The sequence below is a fragment of the Magnolia sinica genome, chromosome 17 (assembly GCF_029962835.1).
Source record: "Magnolia sinica isolate HGM2019 chromosome 17, MsV1, whole genome shotgun sequence".
In the NCBI taxonomy this organism is placed as follows: Eukaryota; Viridiplantae; Streptophyta; class Magnoliopsida; order Magnoliales; family Magnoliaceae; genus Magnolia; species Magnolia sinica.
In genome coordinates, this window is record NC_080589.1 from 69901755 (window position 1) to 69916079 (window position 14325).

Below are 14325 nucleotides of genomic sequence, written 5' to 3' on the forward strand. Positions count from 1 at the left end.
GAGACTTTTTATTTCATTTAGTGAGAAAAGTGTTAGCATTTTTTGTCGCAAAGTTTCCTTTTCTTTTTGCTCTCAGGAATACCTTTGCCAATTGCGGTGCTTGCATCAATTTGTTGGCAGTTCAAACCATATAATGATTTGCAGGTATTAATTGTTAAGTCACCTAATAAGTTTTGGTGGTGCACTGGTGCTTGTGATTCCCATGTAGAAGTTGGTTCTTTAGGAGGTCTATGCAGGGATATGATGCTGATCCCATGTTGATTAAGGCAAAAAGATCATAATCAGCATGTGGCAATGGGTTGTTTATTTTGCTCATGTATTATCAAGCAACTTGACTTCTCATGTTGCATCTTTGGAAAATAAGTATACGAAGATGAGATATCAATAAACCACATCTTTTTTCAGGTGAGATATTGGTGAAAATTCATTGTATTGCAATGTCTTGTTTGAGGATTCTCCCTAGTTAAATACATGGTTTCTGGTATTTATGTAGGATTAAGGGATGATGGTGACCTCTAAAAGAATATTAGGGGATGATAATTGGGGTTTGTTAAGGAATTTTAGGTAACTCCTTCAAGGTGTGGCTTATAGGAATGATCCAGTTTTAGCTGATTATTAGAGAGGATCAAGGTTGAGAATGATAATGGATGTCCTGTGTGGAGAATTGATGACAATCAATCCTATTGACAGGGTTTTAGACAAAATGAGCATACTGAACTTCTGGACACACTTGTGGCTCATATTCACTGATCCTAAACATTGATAGGGGGGAACTCACTGTGGATGGCCCATGCACCAAAAATCTGCCAGATTGGAAGACCCTAGCTATAAGTATTTATTCCTTTGGTGTTTGAATCAGAACCATTATATAGTTCGTTCCATCAAGGTGTTTTTGTTTTAAAAAAAAAAATGTTTTTTATTCTAGCCACCTGTTTAAATGTTTAGGATTTTTTCCATCTGGAAGATTTTTGTGCATGGACCACCATACTTGTTCGTGTAATATTTACAGTTCTGTATCACTAAAGAATGTGCCCCACTTGAGCAGACCGAAAACGTGAACAGTATTGTACGAACTTTCAGCTAGAGAATCGTAAAATTCTCTGCTATTGCCCTAATTGAGTTGAAGTAGCTAGTTAGCGCATGTGCATTGTACCATTTATTGCCAAAATAGGTCCGGAAAAAAAGGTGCATACACCAAAAAATGGTGGATGTGAATATCAATTCCCATTTCTTAGAAACAATACAGAGCAAAAACCAACCAGCACCCTCTTTCCTTCCATTAAATTAAATTCCTCACATTTCCTTCACATCAAGCATTCAAATCAACAGAAAATAAAAATAAAACCAAAAGAAATGAAGAAAAAAAATAATCCAAAAATTGAACCTTAAGATGGATCTCGCCGAAAGGTTTCCACCGCTTGGTGGACGCACGCATAGCATGCTTCCTCATGTCAGGCCCATGGAACACCCGGACGCCCTTCTCGCTCGCGGCCCCCACCGAGATCTTGTCAGGCCCATGGATCTTGTAGTACGAGAGCACCCCATCCTGCAGCACGAACCACCGCGACCGCCACCCCTTCCCGTAATTCACCCACTTGTAAAGAATCCCGGCAATGACGCCATTATTGCTGCAACACCCCTTCGAATCCCTCCCCTCTGTCGCTGCCACTGCGAACGCCGCCTCTTCCGTCTCGCGATTCGCCGTAGGCTCCGTGTCAACAGCCGACGGGACTTGACGGAAACCGTTACTCCTAACGGAACCGTCGAACATCAACGGCGGGTGGTTGCCACCGTCTCCGCGATCGAGCTAGACGGGCTCAATGCAGTAGAGAGGGTTTTTGGAGGGGGAGAAATGTCTAATTGAGAGAGATTGAGAGGGACCGTCTGCGCCGTGAATGCGGGAAATTGAGAGGTCGGGCGGCAAAAACAGCGAGAGTGAGAGAGAGAGAGAACGAGGGTTAGGGCGTTTTTGGTGAAAAAAAAAAAAACAAAGAAAGAAAATACCTTCAAATCGAATATTGTGCGTTTACTATCATTTATAGCATACACCATATTAACAACCGTACATGTAAGGGACCATTTACTGGATGGTTAAGATAGTTTTATATAAGAAAATATATACATATTATCCATCTACAACTAGAACCATTATTTTGTTGGTCTGGATAACCCTATATCATTACCACTATTTCTATAAACGAGTCACCACAAATTTAGAGTAAATGCAAAACTCACACACATTTACTAAAATAAAAAAAGCTACTTGATCATCGGATCTGGTAGGGCTCTATGGCCCCACTGTGATGCGTGTCAACCATCAACACCGTGCATTTGATGGGCCCCCTTTACATTATGGGGTACCCCAAAAATAAGCCGTATACGGAACTTAGGTGGGCCATAACATCTAAAATCATGTTAAAAAATGCCTAAAACATATAAAATCACTTGGTGGGGCCCACCTGAAATTTCGATGCTTATGAAACTTGGTCTAACTCCTTATTCAAGTGGGACACACATAATAGATGGTCTGGATTTATGAACCACATCTCGGTGGTCCCAAAAACTGATTATGATTATTTTAATGGAGGGTAACCCCTCTCAACTTTTATATGTGGTGTGGCCCAAAAAAGTCATGGATTGACTTGTGATTTTTAAGCCCCAGGCCCACCATGGAATGGTGCATCTGACTGATTGGGTAGATGTTTGACACCCATCATAGTGAGGCCCACACCGCTCAACCGTATGATAAGTTCCCATGAGCTCGACCGTATGGAACCTATATATATATATATATATATATATATATATATATATATATATATATATATATATATAGATTAGATAGACTCCCGGACAAAAAATATCCCGGTGGGCTCCCTGACCGTGTGACCCTATCAACAGGTTGTATGGCAAATGAAAATTACAGTGGGCCCAATTTCTTTTATGGCCCCAAAATGTTTTTTAATGGTTGACGCTCATTCAACACTATTTCCTGGAATGTGGCCTACTTAAGATTTGGATATATCTCATTTTTGGTCTCATACCGTAAGATGATCTTTAAGAATAGATAGACGACATGGATTAAACACATACATCATGGTAGGGCTCACAAAGCACCAACCACCAGCCATTAGATGGGTCAGGAGGAGTAGCCAATCCGTTCCCCTTATTGTAGTGTGGTCCATTTAATCTTTGGATATGATTCATTTTTTGGATAATTCTCTAAAATTATCTTGAAAAATGGATGAACGGTGTGGGTTGATCCCAAATTTTCGGTAAATTCAAAACTCAAGTGTACCATGCCATGCGAAACAGTGTGGAATAATGATTTCCACCATTGATACCTTCATTGGGCCCACAATAATGTTTATTTGACATCCAACATGTTCATAATATCAAAAAGATATAAATGAAGAGAAAACACAAACATTAGCTTGATCCAAAACTTCTATGAATGCTATTTTTAATGGTGGATGTTCAGTCCCTACTTTGTCTTCACATAGTTTTAGATGGCATGGCCTACTTGAGTTTCGTTTACCGATGATTTTTGAGATATCTCACAACCTAAAGGGGACACATCAAATCCACGGTGTTAATGTTCGACACACATCATAATCGGGCCCACAAAACTAACTAACATCAATTCTTAGGTTCTCACGAGGTCAATAAGTTGGGTCACAATTTTGACAAGAATATTTGTCCAAATTTACATGTCTGGTCCATTCACTCTATTTTACTGATCATTACCCTTAATTTGACTAGTTACTCCCCCCGATCATACTACATATGATATTAACCACTAAAATGAGTTGAAGTACTAGATGGACAGTGTGGATAAGACACACATTTAAAGTGGGCTCAATAGGGTTCAATCGGTATGGTAATCTAAATGGGTTACTCAGTACGCAATCCTTGACTGGGGCGTACCTGATGTTTGTCGAAAATCAATAGGCGGTTTGACTAGTGCACCCAAGGCTAGACAGCTAGCTGGTGTCAAAGCTATGTGGGCCCTACCATGATGCGTGTGTCTTATTTACCCTGTCCATCCATTTTGCCAACTTATTTTAGCCAATGAGGCCAAAAATAGGGTAGATCCAAATCTCTGGAAAATTATGGAAACTTTTTGGGGCCACAAAAATTATGGATCATGCTGATATATGTGTTTTCCTTTCATCCATGCATGTGATGTTATCAACAGGTTGGATGAGAAATAAACATTACAGTAGGCCATGGAAAGTTTTTAAATGTTGACATTCAATCGTCATTATTTTCCTGCAGTGTGGTCCACTTGAGATTTTAATCTAACTCATTTCTGAGCTCATGACCTAACTTTATATAGAAAAATGGATGGACGATGTGGATAAAACATATACATCATCGTAGCCTATAGAGCTTTGACTCGTGGACTACTGGTGTTCGGATCACTTGCCAAACCGCATGCAAATCCTACACCTCCACTCTTTCCATCTATTTTGACAGATCATTTAAGGTTATGATACCAAAAAGGAGGCAGATAGGAGACTTTGGTAGACCACACCACAGGAAACAGTGGTCACAGCTATAGTCATTTAGGTAGGGCCTATATAGTTCCACAATAATGTCCATATGATACATTAGAATGTGATCATAGAAAGTTATGGTAGTATGTGATTTAAAACATCTTGTAAGCAACATAAAAACCAAGAAAAAAAATGGTATTTTTTCATATACATACCTTCCTTGCTACCAGCCGACACTTCGTTGTGTCATTTCATCAAACACTTGGTGAGCAACATCAATATCAAAGTAACTGAGTCACCGAATTGGTTCGATTCGAGCTAGGGTTCGAGTCGAGTCGAGTTGAGCTCGGGCAAGCTCGAACTCGGTTTGAAATTTTTTTAAGCTAAAAAATTCTGCTCAACTCGACTTGAACTCAGTTTCGAACTGAGTCGAATCAAGCTAGGGTTTGAGTCGAGTCGAGCGAGCTAATCGAGCTAACTCTGCTCATGTACAACCTTAGTCACGGGGATGCCAGCTGGTCCTTTGAGGCGACAGATTGGCTACTCCCTCGACACCAGCCAATGGTAGTTCAATGATGTATGTGTTTCATCCATTCCGCTCATCCATTTTTACAGATCTTTTTAGTAATTTACAAAAAAAAATAATTATAGGGATATAAATCTTAGGTGGACCACACCACACGAAAAAATATAATGATTGAATATCCACTATTAAAATCCTCCTAAGGCCTAATATACTGTTTATTTGACATCCAATCTGTTGATTAGGTCATAAATACCCAAATGAAGGGAAAAAATAAATATCAGCTTGATCCAAAACTTTTATGGCCCCCAAAGTGTTTTTAATGGTCAACGTTCATTAAACACTGTTTCCTGTAATGTGGTCCACTTGAGATTGAGATATAACTCATTTTTTCTTTCATACTATAAAATGATCTATAAAAATAGATGGACGGAATGGATGAAACACATACATTATAGTGGGGCCCATAGAGCACCGACCACCAACCAATGGCCGATGGCAGGGGGAGTAGCCAATCCGTTTCCTATAAACTAAGCCCCACCCAAAACCCAAATCCCTCAATCCTCTCTCACGCGCCCACCCCTCTCCCAAACCCTCTCTCTCTCTCTCTCGCACCCGACCCTCTTTTCTCCGATCAAAGATTTATGGAATACAAGCTGCACTGCCAAATCCCTCTTTTCTCCGATCAGAGAAATCCTCCGCCATTGATCTCTCTTCTTTCGATCGAACGGCTACTCCTGGCTTCCTTTCAGATAGAGAAGTCCCTAACTTTGGAGGTTCTGCTATTTCAAATGTTGTTTCTAGTGGTGGTGGTGGTGGAGTTACTGCATACACGGGTTAAGTGTGTGAGACCCGACCCGAGTACGCATGTGTACATATATGTGTGTGAGTATGCATTTCGTTCATTTTAGTCCCGCGGTCCTACCGGTCAAATTTCGGCAACCCGCGACCTTTGGGTAGCGTTTGCGGTCATCCTTGAGTCTAGTCACGTTGACCTGACTCGGATCGGCCCGAGACCTATGCTATCTCATTCGTATCGTCGTTGCGGTTCCAACGACGTGTCTTGTGCATTCATCTGACTTATAGATTAAAAGTTGTGAGCATTTCATCAATGGCCCACTTTTTGTACAAATGCATATGGACCACTCTCAGGCACAAGTTCCTATGCACACCACCCACACACACTACAATTCCCATGGAATAAATACTACCCATCTTAAACACTACCCACACCTAATCTGCCCTAGCAAGCATTGTTTGTATCACTATAGGTCATGATTTCTTTCTCTAACCAAGGAGAGAGAGCAATGATGACTCTCCTACAACCTTCCCTTCCTCTCTCTCCTCCTTCATTCTCTCATTTTTCTCTTTCATGGTGGAATTTTCAGCCCTCCCTCTCCCAATTTCCAGCAACTTTCCCTTCCTTTCTTCCTCCATCTAGCCACCACAAACTCATCTTGACCATTGAACCTTTAAGCTTGGAGCTTGGAGTACTTAGTGTTGGTGGTAGCTTGAAGATTCAAAGTGGGTGTTTTCCACAAATGCTAACCTCCCTTCCCTCTCTTATTTCTTTTGTTTCTTCATGTAGGGAATAAGTGGGACCCACCAACCCATGGTGGGGATCCCATCTAACCCTTTGGATGTGCCTATTGGCCATCCATCATGCATGTGTTAATCCATGATGGGGCCATTCTCCATGGACCCCATCATGATGTGTTTCATGATCTCAACCCTCCTAAGGTCATCTAGACCTTTGTTTTATGGTGAGGATGGCATCCTCACCTCAGATTTTTACTGTGGAGGTCCATGCATGCATAGATCCATAGATGAGCAATTGTATGGTTGAATCTTCTTTGTACATAAGAGGTTTTTAGTGGCGAAACCCCTCTTGAATGGTTGATCTCCTCCTCTTATTTTCTCTATCTCTTTTATTCCTTCTCCCTAAATAATTGTTGGTCATGGGGGCCCACCTGATGTACAAGGCACATCCAACTGTCCATTCTTGTTGGGTCGTCTATATGTCCCATTTTCTGGACATGTGGAGATCCACCTTGCTGTCCATTCACACATGCAAGGTTTGGATCATTCGGGAGTATGTCCCAGATGTGTGTGGCCCATCTAAGTGGCCACACCTTGATGTGCATGAAGATTATTTTGTTGGAACGTTAATTATGGACTGCACTAGGCAGCTATATACCTTGCTGTCCAGATTTTTTTTTAGGCCCATGTTGCTAATTGTTTGGACCCATGTGTTGTTTTGTTTTGAAGAAGATAAGGGTGGGTCATTGGTATATGGACCCCACCTTGATACATGCTGAAAACCTATCCCATGTAGCCCTTTTTGGGATGTCCAGGGACTAGGCCTAAGGGCCTGGACGGTCCAACATATGGGACCGTCTAGCCATGTCGTGAATGGGTCATGATCGGTCGAACACCTTGGGATAAAAACAGTGCTCGCTGGACTTTGAGTCGAGCCGGTCCACGACTGGTCGAGCCGGACCTACGACCGGTCGAGCATTCCTCACGACCGGTCGAAGACGGTCCCATATGTGGCTCCACATCTTAACAATCTCCCACTTGGGGACACATCGCCTTAAACCTTCGTCTTCTTCAGCCGGAGTACATCATCTCCCTGTCTTCAAGCCTGAAGACCAATCAAAGCTGAACAAAGCTTCAGCTTCTCCCGTGTGACCGCCTTGGTCAGCATATCCATAGGATTCTCACTTGTATGAATCTTCTCCAGAATAATCGATCCATCTTCCAGTAACGAACGAATGAAGTGATATCTGATGGCAATATACTTGGTCCTTAAATGAAATGCTGAATTCTTAGCCAAATGTATTGCACTCTGACTGTCATTGTACATCTTACAATCTGCTTGCTTCTTACCCAATTCTTCCATAAAACCTTGCATCCACACCATCTCCTTGTACGCTTCTGTAGCCGTAACATATTCTGCTTCTGTCGTACTGATAGATACTATCTTCTGTAACTGAGAGACCCAACTGACTGCAGCACTACCTAGAGTGAAGACATAACCTGTAGTGCTTCTTCTGCTGTCGATGTCTCCTGCCAAATCTGAATCCACATAGCCTTGTAGCTTGATTTCTGATCCACCATAGCACGACCCTACATCCTTAGTACCTACCAGGTATCTAAGAATCCACTTCACAGCTTCCCAATGTTCCTTCCTGGGGTTATTCATGAACCTGCTAACAACTCCCACTGCTTGAGCAATATCTGGCCTCGTGCTCACCATAACATACATGACACTCCTAATAGTTGACGCGTATGGGACTTTAGCCATATAGTCTCGTTCCTTCTGCGTCTTTGCACCTTGCTCCTTATATAGCTTGAAGTGGTTAGCTAATGGAGTGCTAACTGGCTTAGCACCTCCCACATTGAATCAATCAAGTACCTTGACTATGTACTCTGCCTATGACAAAATCAGTTTCTTGTTTTCCCTGTCACGCTTTATCCTCATGCCTAGGATTTGTTTTGCAGCTCCTAAATCCTTCATGGCAAATTCTCTAGACAGTTGTCTTTTGAGATTTGAGATGTCCTTTATGCTTAAACCGGCCACAAGCATATCATCAACGTATAAAAGAAGGATGATGTATGACGTATCAAACTTCTTCAAATAGCAACAATGGTCTACATGACATCTCCTATAACCGTTTGCCGACATGAAACTATCAAATTTCTTGTACCACTGCCTCAGGGCCTGCTTCAGGCCATATAGACTCTTCTTCAGTCCACACACTTTGTTCTCCTTTCCTGGTGCCACGTATCCTGTCGGCTAATGCATATATATCTCTTCTTCAAGGTCCACATAAAGAAAGGCTGTCTTAACATCTAGCTGCTCTAAATTTAAGTCCTCTGTAGCCACTATACTTAAGACCATACGAATCGTAGGACATTTTCACCACAGGTGGAAATATTACAGTGAAATCGATACCTGCCTTTTATTGAAACCCTTTCACAACCAAGCCTTGTACTGTTTCGAACCATCGTACTCCTCCTTCAATCTGTAAACCCACTTGTTATGAAGAGCTTTCTTACCCATAGGTAGGGTGACTAGCTCCCATGTATGATTGGACTCAAGAGAGTCCATCTCCTCATCCATGGCCTTCTCCCACTTAACCCGTATATCTGTCTTTAATGCCTCTTCAAAATATTCTGGTTCACCATTATCTGTCAGCAGTAGATAATGTAAGGAGGGTGAGTATCGGACCGTGGGTCTCCTCTCTCGAGTAGACCTCCTCACAACTGGTGTATGCGGCTTTGCCTCATAATGCTCATGTGCATGATCATCCTGTGGCGCTGTAACACCCGTGTCCTGTAATTCTTCCATCTCTACGAATTCTTTCTCATCGGCCTTATTTTCACACTGTCCTTATGTATTACTTTTTCATTGAAGACTACGTCCATGCTTCTGATGATTTTCTTATTTTCTGCATCTCAAAACCTGTAGCCAAAATCATGCTGCCTGTAACCTATAAACGTGCACCTCCTGGACTTCGCATCCAGCTTGTTTCTATGCTCTGCATCAATGTGAACATATGAAGTGTAACCGAACACTTTGAGATGTGCAAGGTTCACTTCTTTTCCAGTCCACGTTTCTTCTGGTAGCCCACCATCCAATGGTGCTGAGGGACTTCTATTGATGAGATATGCGGCAGTATTCATAGCATCTGCCCAAAAAATCTTAGGCAACCCTGCATGTAGCCTCATGCTCCTGGCGCGCTCAAGGATGGTCCTGTTAATGCGCTCAGCCACACCATTCTGCTGTGGTGTCCCTGGAATCATTTTCTGATGTTTGATTCCATTTGCTGCACAATACTCCTTAAATCTCTTATCACAGTACTCTGCCCCATTATCAGATCTGAGACATTTTACTGTTCTACCTGTCTTATTTTCTACCATAACTTTTTACTTCTTAAATACGTCAAATACATCAGATTTGTGCTTTAAGAAATAGACCCACAGTTTTCTACTAGCATCATCAATAAAGGAAACAAAATAGCGTGAGCCACCAAGAGATGATACCTGTGCCGGTCCCCACACATCAGCATGTACAAGCTCCAACAGATGCGTCCTGTCTTCTTAAAACTTACTCTCTTCTGCTTGCCATATACGCAATCCTTGCAGAATTTCAAGTCAATAGACTTCAACCCTGGTAGCTTCCCTTTTGACAATAGCACTTTCATCCATTTCTCACTCATATGTCCCAACCTCTGATGCCATAACTGCCCATTCACTCCAGTTGATGCGACTGAGAGTAAACAATACGATCCTGAAGTTACATATAAAGTACATTCCTTTTTTCCTTGAGATATCACCAGAGCACTTTTTGTGATCTTCCAGGAATCACTAGTGAAATCGTCATATAACCAGTATCGGCCAATTGCCCCACTGAGATCAAGTTATGTTTCAAACTCGGTACATGTCTGACATCCTTCAATTTCAAAACCATTCCGTCTTTTTGATTGGCATGAACGTCTCCCTTTCCAACAATACTGCACGGCTCATCATCACCCAGGTAGACTCTCCCAAAGTCACCTGACACATAATCACGCAGAACTTCCTTACATGAAGTGGCTTGAAACGAAGCACCCGAGTTTATAACCCAAGACTCATTCCTCGCATCAAAAGACAAGATTAAGACTTCTGTGTCACTCTCCTCAGATAGATTCACTGAATCCTTCCCGCCTTGAGAGCTTCTTTCTTGTTTCTTGAGCGTCCTGCAATCACATTTCATGTGCCCCTTTTTGTCGTAATGCCAACACCCATCTTTGTCTTTCGGTCCCTTGGACTTCTTCCTCGACTTAGAACGCCTGTGTTTATTGCCTCATTTATTTAGCGATCTTCCTCTTCCTTCAATATTTAGAGCATTTCTTGAATCCCCTGAAACTCCTGATGTCTTTCTTCTAGATTCTTTGCTGAAAATTAGACTGGCCACATCATCAAATTTCAACTTTGTTGACCCTGAAGAATTGCTCACAGCAATCACCAAACCATCCCATCTGTCTAGTAAACTGGATAAGATCAATAACGCCCTTACCTCATCCTTAAAAATAATGCCAACGGATTCCAACTGGCTCCAACCAACCCAGAAATTTGGGTGGGTTGGAATTTGGCATTGAGCCCAATAACTATTGCCTATAGATGTTCTTTGGGGCAATATGGCCCACTAGATTGGAGGAGGATTTATATCAGTATCCTACCATCTTAATTTTATATTTTTTAGGCTTAATTAGTGTATGATTAAAGGCCCATCCCAAATAGGATTCTTCTTGGGCTAGTCTCTTAGTTAAGTATGGGCCTTATAATCTTGGTTGGGCTGGAACTTTTGATAGGCCCATTGAACCCTTGGGTCCTATATTTGTCATGTCATTGTGATGGGCCTTATGGGCCAAATACTCAAGTAGTTGGGCCCTTGTTTGCCCACTATAATAAATCCATACTTGGGCCGATATGTGAGGCCCAACTTACTTGTATTAAAATTTTAAGGATTTCCCATATGTTGGGATAATGGGCTGCCCATTAGGCCCACCACAATGAGTGAACCTATGACCCTTATGGTTGGGCCCTAACCTTGCTTAAGGGCCCACCAGGTTGCCTTTGTTTTTGGGCTTAGTGTATGGCCCACTAGGCCATGGATTGATTGTGCCTTGGACCTTTCTTTGCATACGTAGCAGGCTACCTTTTGGGACCCAGTTGAGGTTGGATGTCCTCCTTGGTGGCCCTAAGGTAGGCCCATAGAGGCCCTTATAGGTGGTTAAAGACCCACCTTGGGCCTGAATAGGACCGTTCCTCCTTAGGATTTTGACTCTCTTAGTTTGTGGGCCATCCCAAAGTACTGGGCTCCCACTAGAGGACTTCTTTTCTTCTTAGAATACCTGTCTATGTGCCTAGATCTTGACCCTCCTTGGGATGGATGATTCCATATTCCACAGGTAGCACACTTACATCGTTGCGACCCATATGCATCATCTGTATGAATTGATTGCATTGTATGGTGGTCATTGAGGGATGAAGTTTCTCCCCTTATGTACATTGAGTGCCTGAAACTTGTCCATGATCTGTGTGTGCGACTCATGCATTGGCATCGCATTTCATGATGATACCACCCTTGCTTCATCAGGGCCTTTCCTCCACAAGGACATTTGTGGATGGCCGCATGTGTGGACACCGAAAATATTACTTGAGCATACCGGGTACATAGGATGCCCATGGGTGAGATTCCCAAAACTTCCATGGTAACAAGGATCTGCTCCAACGTCGTGACCGAGTGGAAACTATGAGCACATGAGGGCCTTATACCGTTAGGCCTCGACTCCCACTGTCGTGTAGTCGGTTGGATAGGGGTGTGGCCTTACCTGCTTGGTGTGAGGAAGCATTGTTAGGCTGAGTCTGACCAGCTCGTAAATGGGTCCGCTACCTTCAGGCCTTGTTAGTGATTGGCTGTCCACAGGTAGGTAGTGAGGTCTCTTACACTTGTTTGACTGTGCGGGGTCTATAGAGCGGCAGTCATTCGGAAGTGTAATGGACCCCGGTGATTTCCTTATGATTGGAAACATACTTGACATATGGTTTGGATATGAGCACTGACATTACTTGCATCGCATTAGCATTGGTTGTACAAGCCCCTTCATGCATTGCCTTGGTACGGCGTCCAGTACTCTTTGCATCATATTCATGGTTAACCTGGGTAAGGCTAATGATATTTTTTTTTATTATGCTTCTCTCATTGTATCTCCTACTACTCTTCTGTGCACCATTATCACACACCTACACCACCCTCTAAGCTTCTATAAGCTTATGCATGATTGATGCGTGCAGGAGATTCTAGACAGGCGTCGTAGCAGAGAGCGTGGAGTAGAGCTGAGTATTTGAGGACCCTAGTTTTGCCAACCTTTCTCTCTTTTCCTTTTTATCTTATGTATGTCTTTTTGGACCTTATGGATGATTGTAAAAGTTCAAATTCTTAGTGGATTTTGTGATGTGTGCCCTCTGTTATTCTCAGGAATACTTGCTGTGATCTTGGGTATACTTGTATTGGAATGATTATCAGATAGAGAAGTCCCTAACTTTGGAGGCTCTGCTATTTCAAATGCTGTTTCTAGTGGTGGTGGTGGTGGTGGTGGTGGTGGAGTTGCTGCTGTTTCATCAGCTCCAAGAGCTTCTCATGAGGCTGATTCAAATGGATCTTCTTCTATTGTGAGTTGCCATAAGTGTGGAGAGCAGTTTGGGAAATGGGAGGCTGCAGAAGCACATCATCTCTCCAAGCATGCTGGTATTTTTTTTTTTTCTTTTAATTTTTAAAAATTTGAATTTTTGATATGGATATGGTGGATTTCATCTTTATTGATATTACTTTGTATTTTGGAAATGATATTTGCATCCACCCTGATGGATTTTCATGCACCCATTTTAGGTTAGGTTTTGGGAATTGGAATTGCTCTTGATGTGTTTTTTCCCCTTGGGGAAAGGATATAAACCCCTAATTGATTGATTTTTCATGCACCCATTTTTCCATTTTTAAATACCACATTTTTTTACTGCAATTCACAAAAGTTGAAAATGGGTGCATGCAAATCAAAAGGGTGGGTGTTAATAGTGACTTCCTTTTCTATTTTTGGGCTCATATGCTTTTCCTTGGTATTCTGCTTTGGCTGCCTTTTAAAATTTTAAATAGATTGGCTTTCTCTAATACAATAGCATTTCTTTTATTCTTATTTTTATTTTTATTTTTATTTTTATTTTTATTTTTTGAGTGTGTAGTTTTAGATCATATTTGCCTTCTTGGAGTATTTGATTTGTGGGTTCGTCTCTTTTAGATTGATTGATTTTACTTGGACTAAAATTTTTTCATCACTTTCAACAAAATCAAAGAGACTAAAATTTCAATTCATTTTAATTAGCTTTTTCAATGGCATAGTTTCTTGAGTTCATGGCCACCGGCTTTTGTAGTTGGTTGTATCTTTAATTCTGCCAGATGTTACAGTCCTGTTTTGGAATTGAGTTATCCAAGCTTGATGAATCCCATCAGTCCCATTTCTGTTTTGCGAAGGAGCTTTATCGATTTTTTTTCTAGTAACAGAATGTGGCTTTTATTCTTGCTTGGGTCTTGTTTGGACACATAACTGAATTGAATTGTGAACATTCGGTTCTATCAAGAGGAGATGACCCAAATACAATTATATTCATTTCAAGTTGAAAGTGTAAGTAACTGGATTGTGATTTGCATCCAAACCAGCATTTTCTGGCCATTCCACATTGTGGGGCATCTGGTTTACA

General features: G+C 41.8%; 1 protein-coding gene across 1 annotated transcript; it reads left to right on the plus strand.

The window, feature by feature from the left end:
• The first annotated feature begins 1895 nt into the window (after window positions 1-1895).
• LOC131230606 (uncharacterized) lies at window positions 1896-13870 on the plus strand. Its single transcript, XM_058226503.1, has 4 exons — window positions 1896-1935; window positions 5712-5858; window positions 13100-13321; window positions 13866-13870. Exons 1-4 carry the CDS (start codon window positions 1896-1898, stop codon window positions 13868-13870), a joined length of 414 nt encoding a protein of 137 aa, XP_058082486.1.
• The last annotated feature ends 455 nt before the right edge of the window (window positions 13871-14325 follow it).